We start from the raw sequence: 24,690 nt of genomic DNA on the forward strand, positions 1-24,690 counted from the left end.
TGTTAGTTGCTGCTGCTCAAGAGAAGAATGAATCTGAGCAGTAACTTTTATGCTGTTCAAATTTGGTGGTGGTCTCTGGGTCATTTGTTAATCAATTGATCAGAGCTTGATCAGCCTGATCGATCAAGTCCAATCAGGGCTGCCACATCAGTTTTGGGCTGGGCACTCAAGTGGCCATGCTTGAAGGTGTTGAATGCGTGTCGGACTTCCAAATAAGGACGTCAGGTGTTGCTGTGTCTGGTAAACAAGTATGATTAACAGGACAGTTCTATTGATCCTGGGGTGGCCTGGGATGCCTTTTGCTTATGGTATTTGCAACAAATCGTTTGAAGTCTGCAAAGCCTTCTCCTGCAACTTTGTTTGATCTGCTCTGCAGCCTGCTTGTCCATACCCTTGACCACTTTTCCCAGCATCCCTTGCTGGACGCCATTTTAGGTGGCCACAGTATGCTCTCTGGCGTAGCCTGTGATACCATGTTGATGGAGTTGACAAGCAGCCAATCCGCTCGTTTGAAATCCGGGCCTTGGGCAAATTCTCATTTGTGATTGGTGGAGCTTTTCAGAAACTCCTGGAACAGGAGAAGCAAGCCCCATTTTGTCAGTTCTGTGAAAGATCTAAACCTGAAGCAGCTTTAAGGCACTCTCTTTCAGCTCTCTCTGCCAGGCGATTGAAGAAACTACCAGCCAGAACTGTAGAAGTCACTCCTATTTAAAAGACTGCAGGTAGTAGCCAGACCTGTGAAGGGAACAACTGGTTTGAAAGGCTGCAAACAGGTTCTCCCACCAGCTCTGTTACAGTTTAATCCACTGTCTGAATGGCTGGGAAAAGCCCAGTATCAGAACTCTCTTCATGATGTCGTCAGAATCTCTGCACTGAGATCAGGCAAGCAATTGAAAGACAGAGTGGATGCAAAATCAGCTGTAAAGTGTCACGTAGAAACTCCAGTAATATCTCAGGAACCCTGAGAGTCCATCGGTTGGTCGTATGATAGAATTGACCTGAATCTCCTGTGTGAGGTGATTCCCCAGAGGAAGACTTACAGTCTGGGAGTTCTAATGGATGGTAATCCTTAAAAGAGCCAAACTCACCAATGATTTGCAACATGTTGCATGCTGAAAAGATTGCCGCCGACAAGGAATTCTACGTCAGCAGCGAAGTACCTCAAATCTCTCATATCCTTTTAAACCCTGTTATTTTTAAACCTTTCCCTACCCACTTCTGTATGTTTGTCTTGTGTGTAACTGGGTGGAGGGTCGGACGGGGTTTTGAGAATAGGTAGTCTGGCAGACCATTGCTCCCTTATTTCCATTACATGTTCATCTTTTACTCTTGGTATAAATAAACAGTTTGTTAATGTTTTACTTAGAAATCTGGTGCCTCCAACTGATTGGAGCAGCCAAGGGTTAAAGATCACAGGAAAATGCCCAAATTATTGGTTAATTCACTTGTCTTGGGACTCCGGAGTCTGTGGGCCTGGAACTGACCGTGCATTCACCTGGGGTATCGTAGCAGCAGCAAATGCTGAAAAGCGGGTTTGGGCTGGATGGCTTGTTTTTTGGCTGGCGCAGGAACAATGGACCAAGCGATCTCTTTCTGTGCCATAAACATTCTATGAGAAAGCCTCTCGCGTGGACGTAAAAAATCTCATGGCACACGCTTAGTCGAAGAGCAGAGAGATTCTCCCTGATTTCTTGTCAACATTTATCCCTCAACCAGTATCATACAAGCAGATCACCTGATTATGATCGCAATATCAGTGGGATCTTGCTGTGCGTAAATTGGCTATAAATCTCCCCAGATTAGAATCAAAAATATGGTTCAAAGTATTTAATTGACTATGAAGCACTTTCACTGACGTGATGATGGGTCCTCTATAAGAGTGAGCTGTTTCTGTATTTCCTTTCTCAATGAGTACTTTCATAGAATTTACAGTGCAGAAGGAGGCCATTCGGCCCATCGAGTCTGCACGGCCCTCGGAAAGGCCCTACTTAAGCTCACACCTCCCCCTTACCCAGTAACCCCACCTAACCTTTTGGACACCAAGGGCAATTTAGCAAGGCCAATCCACCTAACCTGCACTTCTTTGGACTGTGGGAGGAAACCAGAGCACCTGGAGGAAACCCCTGCAAACATGGGGAGAAAGTGCAAACTCAACACAGCCAGTCACCTGAGGACGGACTTGAACCTGAGGACCTGGAGCTGTGAGGCAGCAGTGCTAACCACTGTGCCAGTGCCTGTACTTTGTCCCTGTCTTCATTAAGGAGAGGGATGATGCAGATATTCTAGTCAAAGAGGAGTGTGAAATATTCAATACTATAAGCAGTGAAAGAGGAAACACTGGAGGGACTGGCATTCTTGAAGACTGATAAATCACCTGGGCCAGATGGATTGTGTCTCAGGATGCCAGGGAGGAAGTAATGAATATTCTAAGGATCATTTTCCAATCCTCTCACCGCCGCCTGCTTTCTCAACTAATGTGCAAGTATCCTACTTGCTTTCTCCCCATGCTCATAAACCGCCCCTCTGCTATACGCAATTATCCCAATGCCTTGCCAATGGACACCAGCCCAAACACACCAGGAGCCTCTGCCTCCTTTAATAACACTTTAGGTGCCACTGAATATCTCCGGTCCACCCTCAGAATGTCCTCCACCAACCTCCGCTTCTCAGCCTATTCCGGTCACTCCATGTGTACCAAAATTGATATATATTCCCCCCCCTTACCACGACTTTCAGTGCCTGCCACAGCAAGGAGGTAGAAACTTCCCGCCTATTATTCAGCTCCACATAATTTTGATGGCCACCCTCACCTCTCACAGACCCCCTTGTCTGCCAGTAACCCCACATCCAATCACCACTGCGACCGCTGAGTCTCCCCCTGAACCACCTGCAAATCCACCCAGTGTGGCGTGTGGTCAGAGACGGCGATCGCTGAATATTCCGATCCAACCACCCCCGCCAACAACGCCTTGTCAGAAATAAATAAATCAATCTGGGAGTACACCCAGTGCACGTGCAAGAAGTACGAAAGTTCCTTCGCCCTCGGCCTCTCAAAACGCTCCATAAACCCACCAACTCCTTCACCATAGCCAAAACCTTCAGGGAGCTAGGGCACGATTGATCCAATCTAGGATCCAGAACTGTAATAAAACTTCACGCATAATCAGCCGGTGCGTGTCAGGTCTGGAATCTTCCCTCGAACCTGCCTCAAAAAATACACTTCATTCCAATTTGGGGCATATACATTCACTAGCAGAGGTCCCCTTTTGCTTCCTGCTAACCATCACGAACCTGCCCTCAGGATCGATTACAATACTGCTGACCTCAAAGGTTCCCCTCTTATTAATCAGCATTGCCACCCCGCTTGTCTTCATATGCAATCCTGAGTGAAACACCTGCCCCACACAGCCCTTCCTCAGCCTCGTCTAGTCCCCCAGCTTCAGGTGCGTCTCCTGAAGAAACACAACGTCCACCTTCCAGCTTCTTAAATGTGTAACCTTCTGAACTGGACATTTAAACCTTGTACGTTACATGTAATCAACTGCCCCCCCCTTAACCAATTGCACCACCTCCACACCATGCACGTCAGCAACCCTCCTCCCTCGCTCCCCCCTCTCAAACAAAGATGAAGAAAACGCAACCACCCTCCCCCACTCCCTCCATAGGTTGACTCCCATTAACTAGCCAACCAGCTAGCATGGTGGTCCCCACTTTAGCCCGCCGTCTACCCACTTTTCCTGCAACTCCCCAAACCCAGTAAAAAACACACTCACCCACTCCGCACCCATATTCATTAAAAACAACAATCTGTCCGTCGCGTAAACCCACCGTCCCCATTTTAGCATCTCCAAAGTTCAGTGTCCTCGCACACATCCCAGGTGATGGTCTCTCACAAATTCACTTGCTTCCTCTGGCATGTCAAAATAGATCTCTTGGTTCTGGTGCGTGACCCAGAGATGAACAGGATGCAACACGCCAAACTTCACATCTGTCTTGTAGAGGGCAGCCTTGATCCGATTATAACAGGCTCGCCGCTTGGCCAACTCCACACCTAAGTCCTGGTAGATTCTCAGCACGTTTCCTTCCCAGGTACACTTTTTTGTTTGCTTCGCCCACTTCAATATCTTGTCTTTATCAAGAAAACGATTACCCTCGGCAGCTCCCCAGCCTTCGGTCTCCTCCTCAGCGCCCTGTGTACTCCATCCACCTTGAGGGGACGGTCAAAGACCCCCTCCCCTATCCACTTCTCCAACATACTCGCCACATACTTTGTGGCCTGCATTCCTTCGATCCCCTCAGGCAGCCCCACGATCTGGAGATTCTGACTCCTGGAATGGTTCTCGAGGTCCTCCACCTTCTTTGTCAGCCTCTTGTGTCTGTCCACACCATTTACGACTCCAGCGAGATCAGCTGGTCCTCATGCTCCTCCACCTTGTGGAGAGCCAGACCCTGCACCTCCAGCCTCTTCTCCACTCTCTCGATAGCCACCCTAAGTGTCTCCACCGCCTTTGCCAGGTCTTCTGAGCCCTTCTGTCTTTGCTGCTGGAACTGCGCATTAAAAAAGTCCACAAGCTTCGGTACACCATGACACTCCAGTACCTTTTCCTGTTTCGCATCTCGAATAAACTTTTTCTGAAGCTGCTGCCCCTTACTTGTTACACTCCCCATGGGAGCCATAAACCGGCCCCAGTGATGGAGTACTTCAATTCCTCAGTGCTCATGACTTCACACCAGCAAACACTCACTAAATCGGGAGGGGAATGACCAATAAATTCCATCTCAAACAGGATCTATCAAATGAGCGACTGCTTGCTCCATGGCCACCTCTAGAAGTGCTCTGTAATGATGATCACAAAACTTTCTAATTATAAAAACCCAACCGGTTCACTGTAATGATCTGGCAGGTGCTAAGTGCTGCGCAAAGCAAATCCCAAAAGGGAATTTGGCAAACTCTCGGGGCGGCACAGTAGCACAGTGGTTAGCAGTGTTGTTTCACAGCGCCAGGGACCCAGGTTCGATTCCCGGCTTGGGTCACTGTCTGTCCAGAGTCTGCACGCTCTCCCTGTGTCTGAGTGGGTTTCCTCCGGGTGCTCCGGTTTCCTCGCACAGCCCAAAGTTGTGCGGGTTAGGTGGATTGGTCACGCTAAATTGCCCTATAGTGTCCAAAAGTTAGTTGGGGATGCCGAGTTATGGGGATAGGGTGGATGTGTGGACTTGGGTAGCATGCTCTTTCAGGGGCAGGTGTTGACTCGATGGGCCAAATGGCCTCCGCCTGCACTGCAAATTCTCTGACTATTATCATAACCTTTTTCTTTTTATATTTGTGCTACAAAACAATATGTGTACTGAAGTCAAGTCATGAACTCCAGGAATACGTATGGTGATTTGAAATATGAAATCAAAGATTTATTAACAAAATCGAAGAAAACTTAAACATAGAAGATTACATTTACACAGTTAAAGTTAGTCTTACAGAACCCAAGAAGATGTCCTGCTTGGTTAGACTCTAAATAAACACCCCTTTAGACAACAATCCCTTATGGATAGTTAATCTATAAAACTCCAGTAATAATACCACAAGGCAACTCCACTGTTACTGCATTGGAAGTATGTCACAGGGCTTCACTCTAACTCCAACTCTGCTGAGTAAATTCAAACTTCAAACACCAGATTGCGGTTTGCAGCCCCAAGACCTTTCTGGCTTAATTGGGTAGTTGTTTAAAACTGCTTTCTGGAAAACAGACACTTTTCTGAGTAGGCTGGAAAGCTATCTCACTTTGTTTCTCTACTATTCATTCTCTACAGTTCTTTCCCAGTACAGAGTAGGACTCCAAGTGGTCTTACGTGGCCACTCCCTGTTAGCTCTCAGCATCTGCCCTTAAGCACCTTTCCCTCTTTTTCATCTTGATTCCATTGTCCTTCTGCTTCTTTGAAATTGACCTTTTCCAGAATAATTTTAAAACATTTTTTCCCCTACTTCTGCCACTTTCAGGTCAAATAAAATGGCCTTATTCATTCAAGACCTTTTCCAAGTTGTAAACATCCCTTTGAAATTTAACAATTGAACACAACAAACCTTCTTTATCTCCGAATGCAATTTTTTATCCATGTCTTTTTTTACTTCAACATGGCCATATTTACGACAAGTACTTGTCTTTCGCACCTAGAAGTGATGTTTTCAACCTTGTAGACCAGCTGTCTTCAGTTTAATTAGATTAGTCACACACAGAGCCATAAGCCTACTTTACATAATAACACAATAACCCCCCCAAAGTTAGAAAATAATATCCTTTTCTTCACTTCACTAATGACCTTCAGGTAACCTGTTCTGACTTGGTCTGGCCTGCATGTGACTCCAGACCCACAGTCATGTGGTTGATCATTCGCTGCCCTTTGAAATGGATACTCATCAAGGCCAATTGGGGATGGGCACTAAATACAGGCCGTCCTGTTTCCGATTTCTCCTTACTATGCTCTTTACTCTGGCTCTGTTGCAATTAGGGCAATCAGTGAATTTGCCATCTTTCTATATTGTCTATGTCCGAATGCTTAGAGTCGCCAGGTATCGAATGATACCACCACAAGTTTCAACCGGCTATCGATCAAAGAGCCAAATACCAGTTAGTTAGTTCAAGGTCAAGGGTACTGTATTTTCATACAATCAATCATGCAACATAAACACTACTAGTTAACTACTCCTATTACTAAGACAACCTGTACTTAACTTTGGGCACCCGGTTTAGGTCAGGAAACAGTGGCCGCTGTTCAATTCTGGATCTCTTTGGTTCGAAGGGGGAACTGCTGCTCAGCTGGGCTCATCCGTCTGGTAGTGGGCGCTGAACTCGAACTTGCTCGAACTTGGTGTTGCTGCGATTGGCAATGACCGTGACCGGTGTACCAAGGCCAAAAGAGAGCGAACATATGGAGAACTCTTCCTTCATACTTGGGGGGGCGTTCGCGCTCTTTTGGGCGGTCCTTCGATTTGGTCCTTACTAATTGGGTGATCCCTGATCACTCCGTTCAATTCTTTAGCCAATAAGTGGGCGGGGATCTGGATGACTGGGCGTGTCTTAAGCAGTCATTGACCCCGTTGTTTGTGTTTCCCTTGGATAGGGAGTGTCCAAAATGTCTGGGACTGTCCCGGTTGCTGGAGTACCAGTCCTTTGTGTTGGGGGAGATGGGCCATCACCCGCTAATCGGCCTGATTAACATGCTAATGGGACGGGGTTTCGATACCGTCTGGACTTTGCTGACAAATATGCATTTCAGGCTCAGAACCTGCCTGACTCTTGGCTTGTCCATTTTACCCATCAGTCTTTGCGAGTTGCTCTGTGCTTAGTTGGAAGTGGCCATCCCAGGTGGCTACAGTTCCAGCAATGACCACGTCCCAAGAGATGTGATCACGACAGATTAGGCCAAGAGAAATTGTTCCTGTTAGCGGAAGGCTGAGAACCAGAGAACACATGATTCGAAAATAGAGATAAACTGTTGCATTGGAAAACATTCCTCTGTGGAGGTATGTTGTTTGTGGAAATAGCGGTTATTTTCTGTTTGACTGGCTTCAGTTGTCCTTTGTTAGAGGATAATCATGAATAGCAGGCACTATGGGAAACACCAAATCAAACACATTGCAAACATTTATACCAGGATTTCTTTTCTGACTGATACCCAATGCAGCTTCTGTGCATTGTTGGATGCTTTTCCTGTAACCTAAGCAAATTATGAGGCAGCACGGAAGCATTAAGGTTAGCACAACTGCTTCAAAGCTCCAGGGTGCCAGGTTCGATTCCTGGCTTGGGTCACTGTCTGTGCGGAGTCCGCATGTTCTCCCCGTATGTGCGTGGGTTTCCTCCGGGTGCTTCGGTTTCCTACCACAGTCCAAAGATGTGCAGGTTAGGTGGATTGGCCATGTTAAATTACCCATAGTGTCCAAAATTGCCCTTAGTGTTGGGTGGGATTACTGGGTTATGGGGATAGGGTGGAGGTGTGGGCTTGGGTAGGGTGCTCTTTCCAAGAGCCGGTCCAGACTCGATGGGCCGAACGGCTTCCTTCTGCACTGTAAATTCTATGAAATCTATGAGAGGCTAATGCCTTTAATTCAGCAACAATGATTTGCATTTATATTGTGACTCCATTCATAGAGATATTAGGACAGGCCACCTAAAGCTCAGTTTCGATCTGCGGAGCACCGGGGTTGCAGCCTCTTGCGGTGGCTGGGTGGGTGTTGAGAGCTGGGGTATGACGGCAGACTCTGGGGCGGGTCTCGCCCAAACTCATAAAGGACGAACCCCAGTCGCTGTGCACGTAGCTAGGGAAACCAAACAGGGTGAAGACACTATGCAGGGCCCTAATGACTGTGTGGGAGGTCATGCCGGGTCACGGAATGGCAAAAGGGAATCGGGAGAACTTGTCGATGATGTTGAGGAAATAAATGTTCTTGTTAGTGGAGGGGAGTGGCCCTTTGAAATCGATCGCAAGGCGTTCAATGGGCCTAGAAGCCTTGACCAGGTGGGCCCTGTCTGGTCTAAAGAAGTGCGGTTTGCACTCTGCACAGATCGGGCAGTCCCTGGTGACCGCTTTTACCTCCTCGTTGGAGAAAGGCAGGTTTCGGGCTCTGATGTAGTGGGCGAGCCGGGTGACCCCTGGATGGCAGAGGTCAACGTGGATGGCTTTCAGATGGCTGATCTGCGCGCTGGCGCATGTCCCGCGGGATAGGGCATCCGAGGGCTCGTTGAGCTTCCCCGGTCGATATTTAATATCGTAACTATAGGTGGAGAGTTTGATCCTCCACCGAAGGATTTTATCATTTTTTATTTTTCCCCTTAGCGAGTTGTCAAACATAAAGGCAACCGATCGTTGGTCGGTGATGAGGGTGAACCTCCTACCTGTGAGGTAATGCCTCCAGTGACGAACAGCCTCTACGATGGCTTATGCTTCCTTCTCGACTGAGGAGTGTCGGAGTTCTGAAGCGGATAGGGTACGGGAGAAAAATGCAACGGGCCTCCCTGCCTGATTCAAAGTGGCTGCTAGAGCTACCCCTGAGGCGTCGCTCTCAACCTGAAAGGGAGTGGATTCATCCACCGCTTGCATGTCTGCTTTGGCGATGTCCTCCTTGATGCAGCTGAAGGCCTGGCGCGCCTCAGCAGACGGGGAATCATGTGGCCTTAAAGAGTGGGCGGGCATTGTCCGCATATTGAGGGACCCACTGGACGTAGTATGAAAAGAACCCCAAGCACCGTTTGAGGGCCTTGGGGCAATGAGGGAGGGGGAGTTCTAAGAGCCCAGGACTTGTTCTCCACGACGTAGCCGAAGATGGCCAGTCTGTTTGTGCGGAAACACAACTCCTCGTTATAAGTGAGGTTTAATTTCTGTGCCGTCTGGAGAAAATGGTGGAGGTTGGCGTTGTGGTCCTGCTGGTCATAGCCGTAGATGGTAACATTGTCCAGATACGGAAACGTGGCCTGCAGCCCGTACTGGTCTACCATCCGGTCCATTGCTCGTTGGAACACCAAAACCCCATTAGTGACGTCGAAGGGAACCCGGAGGAAATGGAAGAGGCGGCTATCGGCCTCGAACGCCGTGTAGTGGCGGTCCTCCTGGCGGATTGGGAGCTAGTCGTATGCAGACTTTAGATCCACCGTGGAAAATAGCTGATATTGAGCGATCTGGTTAACCATGTCTGTAATTCTGAGGAGGGGATACGCGCCTATGAGCGTAAAGTGATTTATGGTCTGACTATAGTTGACGACCATGCAAAATTTTTCCCCGGTCTTGACGACCACCACCTGAGCTCTACAGGGACTATTACTGGCCTCTATGATCCCCTCACTGAGCAACCGTCGGACTTCTGATCAGATAAAGACCCTATCCTGTCGGCTGTATCGCCTGCTGCGAGTAACTACTGGTTTGCAATCTGGAGTGAGATTGGCGAAGAGAGGAAGGGGGGTGATGCGCAGCGTGGCTGGGCTGCAGATAGTGAGTGGGGGCAGGGGCCCGCCGAAGCTGAGGGTGAGCTCTTGAGGTTGCACTGGAAATCCAAGCCTAATAAGAGTGGCGCGCAGAGGTCGGGCAGGACATAAAGTTTAAATTTTGAATAACTAGCGCCACGAATTGTGAGCGTAGCGACGGTGCATCCTTGGATTTGGATTGAGTGGGAGCCCGAAGCGAGGGCGATAGTTTGGCTCACAGGAAAAATAGAAAGCGAACAGCGTCTTACCAGCTCTGGGTGTATAAAGCTCTCGGTGCTCCCGGAGTCAAAGAGGCATGGCGTGCTGTACCCATTGATCTGGACCTCCGCCATCGAACTTCGTGGGTGCTTGGGGCGGGATTGATCTAGGGTGACCGCGTTGAGTTGCGGGCCACGTGATGAGTGCCCGGGAAAGTCGTCGTCTTCCGAGTGGGCGTCCGGTCGAGTAGATGCCGGTACGTTCTGGCAAGCTTGATGCAGGATCGCTGCGCTGAGTTGCGGGCCGCGTGATGAGTGCCCGGGGAAGTCGTAGTCTTCAGATGAGCTTTCTGAGCATGCCGATGCAGATGGGGCCCGTGGATCGCACGTGGTGAGCGGCGAGGAAGGTGGCGTCCAAGATGGCGGCCCCCATGAGTCGCACGTGGCCGGCCGCATGGTGGGGGTTTGCCAAGATGGTGGCCCCCATGGATCGCACGTGGCGGGAGGTGGCGGAGTCGGGGCGTAGGCCGCTGCGTTTCGGGCCCCGCGTGCCCGCTGGTGTTGGGAGCAATTTGTTCTCTCTACTGGGGAGTTAGAAACTGGGGCCCTTTTCGCGAGGCACACTCTGGCATAGTGGCCTTTCTTCCCACAGCTGCTGCAGGTCACGGATCGGGCTGGGCAGTGCTGCCGCGGGTGCTGGCTTTGGCCACAGAAATGGCAGGCTGGAGCAGCTGAGTAGCTCGCTGGGGCAGCAGAGTAACTGGCTTTGGCAGTACGGTAGCTGGGGGGCCGTGCGCTACAGGCCTGGGGGATTGTTGGTCGGGGGTCCACGATGAGGTCGCGGGGTCCGCGGGAAACGAGGTGAGGCTGCGGAAGGAGACTTCCATAGTGGTAGCAGCCTCCACAGTAGTATCTAAGTCCTGGGCCCCCTTTTCTAGCAGTCTTTGGCGCACATAGTTAGATCTAAGTCCCGCTACGAAAATGTCCCGCACAGCAAGCTCCCTATGTTCAGCCACGGTAACGGCTTGATAATTAGTCATTAGAAAGATTGTTCAGTTTTTCAGAGACTCCCGATCTTTATCCCACAGTCCTTCTTCAAAAGAGTTAACGGGCTGATCATGAGCTTTGTATGGGCGGGAAAATCCCCGCGGGTGAAGAAGGCAATGTTGGAGAGGAACCGAAGCGAGGGAGGGCTGGCTTTGCCGAGTCTGATCAATTATTACTGGGCGGCCAACATCGCTATGATAAGGAAGTGGATGGTGGGTACGGGGTCTATTTGGGAGCGGGTGGAGGCGGCTTCGTGCAGGGGCTCCAGCTTGGAAGCCCTGGCCACGGCTCCTCTACCGCTGCCGCCGGCCAAGTACACCACTAGCCCGGTAGTGGTGGCGACCCTGCGGATATGGGGCCAGTGGAGGAGGCTTGTGGGGGAGATGGGGGTGCCAATCTGCGGCAACCATTGGTTTGCCCCCGGCAATGTGGATGGGGGGTTCCGAGTATGGCGGCGAGCAGGGGCGGGAAGGGTGGGTGATATGTTCCTGGAAGGGAGCTTCGCAAGTTTGAGGAGCTTGGAGGAGAAATTTGGGTTGGTAAGGGGAAATGATTTTAGATACCTACAGTTGCGGGACTTTGTTCGTAGACAGGTCCCATCTTTCCCACGCCTCCCGCCAATGGGGATCCTCGACAGAATAGTCTCCAGGAGGGAAGAAGGGGAGGGCAGAGTCTCGGGTATATATAAGGTGCTTATGAGGGAGGAAGGGTCCCAGACAGAGGAACTGAAACTTAAATGGGAGGAGGAGCTAGGCGGGGAAATGGAGGATGGGCTGTGGGCAGAGGCCCTGAGTAGGGTAAATTCGACCGCGACATGTGCTAGGCTCGGGCTGATTCAATTTAAGGTCGTTCACCGGGCCCATATGACGGTGGCTCGGATGAGCAAATTTTTTGGGATAGAGGACAAATGCGCTAGGTGCGCGGGAGGACCAGCGAACCACGTTCACATGTTTTGGGCATGCCCTGAGCTGAGGGGGTACTGGGAGGGATTTGCGGGGGTCATGTCCCAGGTGCTAAAAACAAGGGTGGTGATGAGTCCAGGGGTGGTAATTTTTGGGGTTTCGGAAGACCCGGGCGTCCAGGGGGAGAAAGAGGCCGATGTTTTGGCCTTTGCTTCCCTGATAGCCCGGCGACGAATGTTATTGGCGTGGAGGGACTCAAAGCCCCCGAAGACTGAGTGGTGGCTTGCGGACATGTCGAGTTTCCTGGGGATGGAAAAAATTAAGTTTGCCTTGAGGGGATCTGTGCAGGGGTTCACCCGGAGGTGGCAACCATTTATTGACTTCTTTGCGGGAGAGTGAGCGTCAGCAGGGGGGTGGGGGGGGGGGGGTAGAGTAGAGTAGGAGGGAAAATATGGCGGGTAGTACCGGTGGGAGGGGAGCGGGCTTGTGCAATATGTTACGATGGAAGTATTGAAAGTACGTGGATGTTTGCACATTTTTGCTTTTTTTGCTTTCTTTCTGATGATGTCTGTAACTGTTTATAAAGCCAAAAACTACCTCAATAAAATTGTTTATTAAAAAAAAAGAAAGATTGTTCAGTTCCTGTACAAATTCGGCTAGCGTTTCTGTAGGCCGCTGACGGCGGGTCGTAAACACGTGGCATGCATAAACTTCGTTAATGGGCCTAACGTCCATTTTGTCCAATATCGCCAGCGCTGCGGTGTAAGAACCGGCCGGATTTAGCTGTGTGGAGATTCTGTGGCTTACCCTCGCGTGCAGTAGGCTGAGTTTTTGTTCCTCCATTGTTCCAGCGGTGCTGGCTTCTGCCAGGTAGACCTTAAAACATCTCAGCCAGTGGGAAAAAATTTCTTTAGCCTCTGCATCCTGCGGGTCGAGTTCTAGGTGTCCGGGCTTGAGGGCTGCTTCCATGATTTACTTTGACTGTTTCGTAAGTATATTAAATTGATGGAACCATCAATTCTCCGGACACGTGCTTGTCGGATTAGAATAGCGGTTTTAATATACTTACAACAAAGCCAGCCTGTTAGCCGTTGAACTTTCGGTGAACTGGCTGGCTGACTCTGTGGCACGGATCTTTACACAGCAGCTCCAGGGGGAGGAGTTCTGGGCGGAGCCAAGGGGGGAGCCCATTACAAACTCTCAAGTACTCCCAGAGCTACACCCCCTGGTGGTCAGGTAGTGCAACTGCACTTACAATATTGATACATATATATACTTGGAACAGTGTGACATTGGTAACTTATAATACCGTGTGAATCTCATTCACCACAATAACACAAGTCTATTCATTTCAGGTTACGCCCTTACAGTCTTTGTGACTGATTTGCAGGCACTTACTATATTTCTTATCTATTCTTGTAGGCAGTAAATGAGATAATGTCTCCCATACACCATACTGAATTTGATTCTGTGACAGATGTAATAATACAATCTTTAATATGTATTATAATATGTATTTACTATGGCTACTCCGCCTGATACAGTACAGATACACCCTGAAGCAGCAATGAGATCATTCACAAGATAACCAGTTGTGATGTTGTCAGTTGAGGAATGAAAATTTGGTAGACTCCTCTTTGAATAGCAGCATGGAATCTTTTATGAGGTCTGAATTTAGTGTCTCATATGAGAGATGAGGGGCTGAATTCTGTTTCTGAGACTAAGTATTCACGCCAACGGAGAATCCGTGGACATTTACAACAGGAAAATCGGAGCTGTACCTGCATCGATTCCGCTACCGGTGAGGGGATTCGCCAGGTCTGTGATCAACACTTGCAGGGCTGACAAGCTGCTGCTGCACATAAACATACACTCCCCAACATACACATGTATTAAAGCCAAAAAGATGGGCCAGGTTGTGCTGGAGCATCCATACAGCTGATGTTTCAGCTGGCACCAGAAGGCACCAAAGGGGGGTGCCCCGGGGGTCACCTATACGATTCTGGGCACCAGGTTTAAAGCGGGCTGTCAACAGCATGCACAGCTGCATGGCTGCCTTGCCAGCTGCAGTAATGGTGTGGAGTACCCGTCTACCTTGATCCCACAGCCCACCTCCTGGCCACCCCCCCACTACTCCCTCCGGCGCTGGCAGAAACTCCCTGGCCAGCGGCATGATTGTTGGCGGAAGTATTGCGGTGTTGGACACTGTCCGTATGCCCTCTCTCTCAGCAGCTACCATGCCAGGTTCACTATTTCTGGGAACACACGTGGACCGCGCTGTCGGGAACCAGGCCCATCTGAGGCGGAGAATCGCAGGTATGCCCATTAATGACATGCAAACAGTGTTTAAAGTACACGCGGCGTGTGTCACTTTGACGTCGTTTTCGAGGTGATAGAAAATCGCGATTTGGCGTCAAACTGGGCCTGCCGCGATTTTCCTGTCGGGAGCTATTCTCTGCCCGATCGCACACCCTGATTTCGGCATCGGCTAACGGAGAATCCCGCCCAGGACCTCTGATAATGCAGAAATCTCTTTGTACTGTATAGCACTGAAACTTCAACCCGGAGAGCAGACCAATGGCCTGGAATGGAGTTTGAAACAGTAGTGTTCTAAATCAGAAACAAGAGCACTTCCATTTAATCACGCTTGTCAGCAGACCTATCCATGTACCCCTGTGTTCATCCAATTTAGAGGGATGCTATTGGATCACATCACTATCTTTGGGATTGTACTGTTGGGAGATGGATTTGTTTTGAGTGAATAAAAATAAGCAGATGTTTGATCGCCAAACAGATCTCTGCTCCTTGTAATGTTATTGTATGTGTGCACTGTATCCCATAACTATCTCCTTCAATTAATGAACTTTGGTAATTACCAGTAAGTAATTAATAATGAAAATGTTGTTTGTTCCCTTCAAAAACTAGTAAGAAGTCTTACTGCACCGGGTTAAAGTCCAACAGGTTTTTTTCGAACCACTAACTTTCGGACTCAAGGCAGCCATGCAGCTGTGCATGCCGCTGACAGTCCGCTTCAAACCTGGTGCCCAGGATCGTAAAGGTGACCCCCGGGGCACCCCCCTGGGTGTCCTCTGGTCCCAGCTGACCCATCAGCTGTATGGATGCTCCAGCACAACCTGGCCCATCTTTTTGGCTTTAATACATGTGTATGTTGGGAGTGTATGTTTATGTGCGGCAGCAGCTTGTCAGTCCTGCGAGTGTTGATCACAGTGATCTCCTGATGAAGGAGCTGCGCTCCGAAAGCTAATATTTTCAAAACGAACCTGTTGGGCTTTAACTTGGTGTTGTAAGACTTCTTACTGTGCCCACCCCAGTCCAACGTCGGCATCTCCACATCATGGCTACCTTCAAAAACTAGGATCAACTTTTAGGCTAAAAGTCATGGGGTGACTTTTACACAAGGTCAACTTTTCCATCTTTATGTACAGTATGTTGACTACACATTGAAGTTCAAGCACTCTACTGAGAGGGTGTGTGCATGTTTTATCATCTACTCCTGAGTCTCCTTATCAAACATCTGCAAGGATTCACGTCCATGCTGTTCCAATTATAGACGGCACTGAAAGAGGCCACTTGGCCCATCGTGTCTGCATCAGCCGAAAAACAAGTTACCCTGTCTAATCCACTTTTCCACATTTGGTCTCTAGCCCTGCAGATTACGGTGCTTGAGGTGCACATCCAGACCATTTGAACGAGTTGAAAGTTTCTGCCTCTACTGCCCTTTCAGACTGTGAGATCCAGACACCCACAACTCTTTGGTTGAAAAACTGTTTTCCTTCTCCTCCCGTCTAATCCTTCTACCAATCATTTCATTTTTAAAAATATTTCCAATTAAGCGCCGATTTGCGTGGCCAATCCACCTACCCTTCACATCTTTGGGTTGTGAGGGTGAGACCCATGCATAGTCCTCTAATCACTGAGCCACTGTGCCATCGCATTATTTTAAATGTATGCCCCATAGTCACTGATCCCTGTTCAGGTAAACATGCCCTTCCCATCCACTCTATCCAGGCCCATCACAATGTTGCACATCTCAATCAAATCTTCCCATAACTTCCTCTATTCCAAGGAGAACAACTCCAGTCTATCCAATCTGTCCTCATACCTGCAGTTGGCCAGTCCTGGTAACATTCTTGTAAATCGCCTATGTACCCTTTCTGATGCAGTTATATCCTTTCTGTTATGAGGTGACCAGATCTGCACAAATCACTCAAATTGTGGCCTTACTAATATTTTCTATATTTTCAGCATAACCTTCCTGCTTTTATATTCCACTCCTTGGCTAATAAATGGAAGGATTCCAAATTCCATTTTAACCACCTTATCAACAATTTGTGGGGATTTCACTCCAAGGGCTTCCACTTCCTCTGTACTTCTCAGTATCCTCCCCTTTATTGTGTAATCCTCTGCCTTGTTTGACCTTCCCAAATGCATCACCTCACAGTTCTCTGGGTTGAATTCCATTGGCCACTTCTCTGCCCAGCTAACCAGTCGATTGACATATTTCTGCACTCTACAGCAGTTCTCCTTGCTATCTACCCCACGGCCAATTTTTGTTTAAAGAATGGCGATGTGGTCTGCTTCCAAACCTTTGCCAGTGGTTCCGTTAGCTGACGTGGTGGCACTCGGCTAGCGGAACTCCGATTTGATTTTCTTTTACCTCTTGTGTGAAGATCCTGCAATTTCATCTGGCGCCTCTCTGCTCAGCCTAACCCTGAATGTCGAATGAGTGATCCGTAAACTGTCTCTATGGCCGCAGACGCAAAGAACAACTTTTGTTACACATCGCATAAGTTCAGTGTGATCTCCCCCGATGAGAATTTTGAGCACCTAACAGAATTACTGCCCTGGGACATATTATTTGATCAGTGTTGCAGAAATGCCCTGAAAAGATGAATGCCATTTAAATTGTGATTTGGGTGAAGCTATTGTGATGCAGCATTTCCATTGGAATCAATAATTTGAAAATCTGTTTGTTTTAGACATTTGAGTTGCTGGGATCTGCAAGTTTCTCGACCCCAAAGGCAATTACTGGTATAAAAGAAATCGATGGACAGCCTTCACAAGCCATAGCCACTGTTCAAATTGGTGATAAAGAAATGGAATTTCAGGTAATAAATTCACTTTCAGTGATGGTGGAACAAACTGAATACATATGGTGTTGAATATTGAAATTTGAAAATAAATTGAAGCTTCAAACCTAATTTTTCATCCTTTCACTGGCTCCTGTTCCTTATCGAAGACTTTATTACAGCCAGCAGTCATAGAGTCATAGAGATTTACAGCACAAAAAGAGGCCCTTTGGCCCATCGTGTCTGTGCCAACTATCAAGCACCTATCTATTCTAATCTCATTTTCCAGCACATGGTCCATAGCCTTGTATGCTGTGGCGTTTCAAGTACTCATCTAAATGCTGCTGAAGTGTTGAGGGTTCCCATCTCTACCACCCTTTCAGGCAGAGTTCCAGGTTTCCACCACCCTCTGGGTGAAAAGGTTTTTCCTCGCATCCCGTCTAAATTTCCTGCCCCTTGCCTTAAATCTGTGATCCCTGATTTGACCCCTCTGAGGAGAAAAGTTCCTTCCTGTCCACCCTATCTATGCAGCTTGTAATTTTATACACCTCAATTAGGTCCCCTCTCAGTCTTCTCTTCTCTAAGTAAAACAACCCCAGTTTAACCAGCCTCTCTTCATTGCTGAAGCACTCCAGCCCAGGCACCATCCTGGCAAATGTCCTCTACACTCTTTCTAGTGCACTAGCATCCTTCCTATTGTGTGACGAGCAGAACTGCACACAGTACTCTAGCTGTGGCCTAATGAATATTTTATGCAGATCCATCGTCACCTTTGTTCTCTTATATTCTCTGCTGCAGATAATAAAGGCAAGTATCGCATATGCCTTTTAAAAAAAATATATTTTTATTCTCCATTTTCACATTTTCTTCAGAATTTACACCCCACCAACAAACAGTAAACGGTAACGAATACAATGTCAATCCCCTTATTAACTACAACAATCCCATCCTCCCACCACCCCAAAGAACAACCCACCTGACAATATAAGCATCAAATAAAACAAAGCCTCCCAAGGTGGGAAAAGAAAGGAAAAAGGAATCAGGAATCGCCTATGGTCACCATTGACATAGTAAGAAGTCTTACAACATCATGTATCAAACATGAATGAAGAGGTGTGTTCCAGAAACATATATATAGACAAATTCAAAGATGCCAGACAATGCTTGGAATGCGAGCATTTGCAGGTAATTGAATCTTTGTAGAACCAGAGATAGGGGTAACCCCAGGTTAAAGAGGTGTGAATTGTCTCAAGCCAGGACAGTTCAATTACCTGCAAATGCTCGCATTCTAAGCATTGTCTGGCATCTTTGAATTTGTCTATATATATGTTTTGGAACACACCTCTTCATTCACCTGAGGAAGGAACAGTGCTCCGAAAGCTAGTGTTTGAACCAAACATGTTGGACTTTAACCTGGTGTTGTAAGACTTCTTACTGTGCTCACCCCAGTCCAACACCAGCATCTCCACATCATGGCTAACATTGACATATACAGTCGACCCCCCCCAACCCACCCCCCTAATATTTAATGCCATCCTACCCCGAAAGAGTACCATGAATTGTAGACACCCCCCCCCACCCCAGAGTCCTCCCCTCCACTTCCTCCTGTAAACTCTTCCCCCCAACCTCGGTTCCTTCCCCCAACTTTTCATCCCGGCTAGCCTCACCGAAACCTGTTCTACCAGGCTCCGATGGCCACAGCCCCTCCCCCCACCTCACTCCCGTTCACTGGCCAGCGTGGAGGCCCCCACCGGGTCTCCTTCCCCCTTGTCCGGTTCCATGAAAACCAAGAAATCCTCTTTAGCATACAACCCCAGCATACACACCCAAGCCCCAAAGAACCATCATTGCAAATGAAAGTCCCCTCTCTTCCCTTCTCCAAATATACACAACGTCAACTAATTTAGTACATACACCAACACGCAGTGAAAAAATAAAGTAACCTGAGGCTACATCGGTACACGACTGTTTCTCAATTCTGCCACAGTCCTTCTGCCTTCGCAAACTCCTCTGCTGTTTCCGCTGTCCCAAAATAAAAGTCCTTGGATTTGTAGGTTACCCTCAACTTAGCTGGATATACTATGCTGCACTGCACCTTGCTGATGTACAGTGCCTTCTTCACCCGGCTGAAGGCAGCCCACCTCCTCGCCAGCTCCACTGTAAAGTCCTGGTATACACGTATACCAGCTCCAGCCCACTGCACCTCCCGCTTCTGTTTTGCCCAGGACTTTCTCCTTCACGCTATACTTACGGAAACACAGAGTTACTACTCTTGGCAGCTCACTCGTCTTTGGTATAGGCCTCCACGACCAATGAGCCTGATCCAGTTCATATCGGGAGGGATTGTCCCCCTCCCCCAATAGCTTCGCCAACATCGTGGCAAAACACTCCGTCGGCCTCGGCCTTTCCACCCCTTTGGGCAGACCCACAATGCTCAGATTCTGTCGCCTGGATCTGTTTTCCAGGTCCACCATTTTAGCTTGCAGACCCTTGTTGGTCTCTATTACCCTCCGCAACTCCTTCCCCATCGAGGTGAGTTGATCACTGTACTGCGATAATGCCTTTTCCACTTCCTTCAGTGTCTCACCTTGCTCCTGCACCTCCGCCGCTGCGCTTGATACCGCCACCGTCACCGGGGCAATCGCCTCCTGCACCAGCACTTTCAATACCGCCCCCATCTCCTTCTTCATTGCTTCCATGTGTTTTCTGAACTGTTTTTCAAGTTCCACAACCATCACCGTGGCCATATCTTCTGCTGTGAACGATGCGGCCTCCCCTGGTGCTGCAGCCTCCGCTTTCCTTACAGTTCCTGCGCTGACTTTTTCTGTCACCGACGGACTTCCGTTAACCCCCTTTTTCATGGCCATTTTTCTCGCAACTTGGACATTTCTCCTCCCTCTGCCTTCTAAAAGCCTTTTCAGCCTCCGTTGCCCCCGGGACCGGGCGTTAAAACTCCAAAATTCCCGAGCGGGAGCCCTCTCGTGTGTGGCTGCCTCCCACCCGCCGTCACCCATCGCATATGCCTTCTTAACCACCTTATCTACCTGCCCTGCAGCCTTCAGGGACCATATGGACATGCAAACGTGCAACCCAAGGTTCCTCTGGTCCTCTGTACGTCCTCACATTCTAGCATTCATTGTGTATTCCCTTGCTTGTTAGTCCTCCCAAAATACATTACTTCACACTTTTCAGTGCTAAAATCTATTTTCCACTGTTCTGCCCATTTGACCAGCCCAGTCTGTAGCTCCACACGACTCATGTGCTGCTGATCTCCCCGACATCCAGCCACACGACACGGTTTGCATCCATCTTCCGGATGGTGGCTGGTCTGCGCCTGCTGTTTTTCTCAGGCAGGTGGCCCCCCGCTTCTTCCTGGTCCAGTTACCGGACGGATCCATTTGGCACCGCAATCGGCGTGCCCTTCGTCACGGGATCCTCCGACAAGCTCCTCTGCTGACCCTGCCATGGACTGTGCAGAGCTTCCGGTCACTCTGTCTCCCCTTGACTGTGCTGCAGCCAACCCAGCTCCTGACCTGCCAGCTATTGACCCACTTGAGGCTGTCAACCAGAGTTCGTCGCCCACCTCAAGAGACTGAACTTATGAACTTTGCAAATAAGTGGACTTTCTGAGCTATTTTTTGCTTCCTTGTTAAATTCGTTCTCCAGTGGTTTGTAAATAGCATCGTTTTTTTGTTCAGGTTCCTGCATATTACTCATCTGCACCAGGCACCTTCCTTTGTACATAGCCTTGTTTCCTGTATATAGATTTGTACATATGTCTTCGCACCTCACACTTAGTTAGGCACATTCTTCACACACCCACACTATTATCACATATTCACATCAACATTTTTTAAAAGAGGAGGGATGTCATAATATATACCAGTATATCATGGTGCAGACACACACTGATGGACACACATAGGGACCAATCAACATGCACAAACACCGCAGCCAATCACCAGTTAGAATACACACACTATAAAGGCAGAGGGCACCATGGTTCCCGCTCATTCTGGGTGTTGTCTCTCCGTAGAACAAGAACTCATCAAGTCTAGCACAGACTCACACCACGTGCTGAGAGATTCAACTGGTTCGGACAGACTTGGGTCTCTAGTTTAAACTAGCATTGTTTAAACCCGCAGTTCTCGTATGTCGATTAGTTAATAGTTAATAAAATAGAGTTGAACCTTCGTCAGTGTTGGTGGTATTATGTTCACCTCGCAAGCCTACACTATCCAACACTTCACTCACTGCAGTAATTGACTCCTTGAACAATAATGCAACACCACCTCCTCTTTCACACCCCTCACTGTCACGCCTTAAGATTCTTTATCCCAGAATATTGAGCTGCCAGTCCTGCACCTTCCTCAACCACTTCTTTGTGATAGCAATAATATCATACTCCAATCAATGCCCTCAATCCATCTGCCTTACCTGTAAGACTCCTTGCATTAAAATAAATGCCATCCAGCCCTGCCATATTACCGCGTGCCTTAAGATGTCTCTCTTTCCTCTGCTTTCCAAACTGACTTGGTTTTTTGTCTATGTTTTGCTGTGCATCACCCCGTACTGTACCTCCACTGTGTAACTCATCCGCCTGCCAACTTAACCTTCATTTCTTGATGTTTTTTGCATTGGATTCTGTTCTGTGTTCCGATATTTTTGATCATTGCAATTGTATTTTAGCTTGACTGAACAGTCCTGCTTTTTCAATCTAAATAGATAATAGAACAGAGATGTCATAAGGACAAACCAGCGGGCATCTATCTTCAGCAAATAAATATGTTTGAGTTCTTCTCGAGGTATTCTGTTTGAATTGTCTGTGTATTGATATAAAGATCAGGCTTCTAATCAGGCAGAGCGCTTGTATGGCAACAATTTTTTGTGTGATTAAATTGGGAGTTACTGTTATCATAGAATTTACAGTGCAGAAGGAGGCCATTTGGCCCATCGAGTCTGCACTGGCCCTTGGAATGAGTGCCTGACCTAAGCCCACACCTCCGACTTATCCCCGTAACCCAGTAACCCATCCTAACCTTTCTGGACACTAAGCACAATTTAGCATGGCCAATCCATCTAACCCTCACATCTTTGGACTGTGGGAGGAAACAGGAGCACCCGGAGGAAACCCACGCAGAGGTACCCACGGGAGAACGTGCAGACTCTGCACAGACAGTGATCCAAGCCGGGAATAGAATCTGGGACCCTGGAGCTGTGCTGCCCTCGCATCGGTTGCTGTCTGATTTGAATGCAGTGGATCTGTGAAATTGATCTGTTAATAGATCGATGGCATAAAGGCAGTTATGTGCCAACCGTTAAATTCTCCTTGGTTAGATGGCTGTGTGGGTTAATCCAGTAATTGTGCACTTCCAGTAGGAGGTTGCACTTACACTTCAGGCTATCATGTTACAACACTGATTCTGGCCCATGCTGCCTTTGAGCAGAGCAATCTGACTGAGAGTGCAGGAAATGTGCCATAATTTGTTGAGCAGCAATAAAGTAATCTTGATTCAGGGAAATATTATTTGAATTTTCTTTTCGGTCCAGTAACACAAACTGCACCTTTGATTTACAATGCCTCATCAGTGACCAGCAATTTAAATTCAAGTTTGCTCTGTACTTTTCTAACATTGGCAATTATTTTGGCTACTAAAGCCAATTAAAATACATCAGTCATGGAAGCATGGAAGCTGGAATATATATAGGGCAGCATGGTGGCATAGTGGTTAGCACAATTGCTTCACAGCTCCAGGATGTCAGGTTTGATTCCCGACTGGGTCACTGTGCGGAGTTTGCACGTTCTCCCCGTGTCTGCGTGGCCTTTCTCCGGGTCCTCCGGTTTCTCCGGTTTCCTCTCACATTCCAAAGATGTGCGGGTTAGGTGGATTGGCCATGCTAAATTGCGCTTAGTGTCCAAAAAAAAGGTTAAGTGGGGGTTACCGGGATAGGGTAGATAGGTGGGCTTGAATAGGGTGGTCTTTGTAAGAGCCGGTGCAGACTCGATGGGTCGAATGGCCTCATTCTGCACTATAAATCCTATGATTCTATGATATTCCAGTTTAATGTTTATATTCCATTCCTGTTTGGATTACATTTTAATGTACTGTCATGAAGAACCCTCTGATATGGAGCAGGCGCTGGCTGTAAATTAAAAGCGATCAGTTTATCTGCTGTGTTTCTTGGAAATATTGACAAGATGAATTAAAAATATTACCTCTGAAAAATTCCTTTTTGTACAACTTGATCTTCTGTTAGGTTTTTGTCTCACTTGTGCCAACATTTTAGTACTTAAGGAATATACTAACAGATACTGCACTATTTCTTTAAAATTTATGTGAAGTATAAAGATAGAGGATACATTTCAAATTCTCCAAATTTATGTTGATGATTTTATGTATTATGTGCAAGCCACCAATTCCGCATTGCGGATATTGTTTTGTTCTGTATTCACTTTGCAAGCTCAGAGAATGAGTGTCTTTCTTTATTGTAATCTAATTCACTTTTCAAAAAAATGGCTTGAAGCAGAATGCCGCATATTATCACCTGGTGTTGATATTTCGAAAATTGTAAATATTCTAATGAATAGAAATTCTGAAAAAAATAAAAATGAATGAAAATCGCTTATTGTCACGAGTAGGCTTCAATGAAGTTACTGTGAAAAGCCCTTAGTCGCCACATTCCGGCGCCTGTTCGGGAAGGCTGGTACGGGAAATGGCGGACTTCATAAGTTTGATTTTCAGATCAAAAAATATGTGAGTTAGAAACTTAGAAACTAGGAGCAGGGTAGCTCATTTGACCTTTCAAGCCTGCTCCGCCCAGGATCAAATGCGGATCTTCAGCGCTGTGAGGCAGCAGTGCTAACCACTATGCCACTGTGCCGCCCTTGCCCTATTATTATGAAGCACCAAGTTTTGTGGTGCATGGATATCTTAATGTAAAATCAAAGCATCTATGACTTTAAAAGGGGTATATCATAATGCCTGAAAGTATGGTCCAGTTATCTTCTACGCCCCAACCCCACATTGTTTTGACTTACTGCAAGTATAACGTCAAGAGATCAACTCGTCAGAGATTAACTATTCAACCTGATATACATATTGAAAGTGGTATTTGTTTATTCATTGGATTATTTGTTCGAAAATAAATGGTTTTTAGTTAGTTTTGGATGGACTGTTTTACATAATTGAATAAAGTGACAGCATTTTATTTAGACACAACAGATTTACAGTCTCAACGTGGCATATCATGGAACCAAGCTTACATCCTGAAAGACGTGCTGTTAGGTAATTTGGACATTCTAAATTCTCCCTCTGAGTCCCCAAACAGGTGAATGTGGTGACTCGAGGCTTTTCACAGTAACTTCATTGAAATGTAAGCCTACTTGTGACAATAAAGATTATTATGAAATGGCATTAAATAGAAGGTTTCACGTATAGTAAAGTTTCAATTGGGAGAACACAGTTAATCCCAAATGTATTGCTCA

General features: G+C 47.6%; 1 protein-coding gene across 1 annotated transcript in view; it reads left to right on the plus strand.

Annotated features, from left to right (window-relative positions):
- vwa8 (von Willebrand factor A domain containing 8) overlaps window positions 1–24,690 on the plus strand; it is a 489,820-nt gene that overhangs the window by 123,102 nt on the left and 342,028 nt on the right. The window contains exon 10 of the mRNA XM_038802772.1: window positions 17,115–17,243. Within this exon, the coding sequence (XP_038658700.1) occupies window positions 17,115–17,243 (129 nt within the window). The remainder of the gene's footprint in view (window positions 1–17,114; window positions 17,244–24,690) is intronic.

The sequence above is a fragment of the Scyliorhinus canicula genome, chromosome 7, assembly GCF_902713615.1.
Source record: "Scyliorhinus canicula chromosome 7, sScyCan1.1, whole genome shotgun sequence".
NCBI classification, from domain to species: domain Eukaryota; kingdom Metazoa; phylum Chordata; class Chondrichthyes; order Carcharhiniformes; family Scyliorhinidae; genus Scyliorhinus; species Scyliorhinus canicula.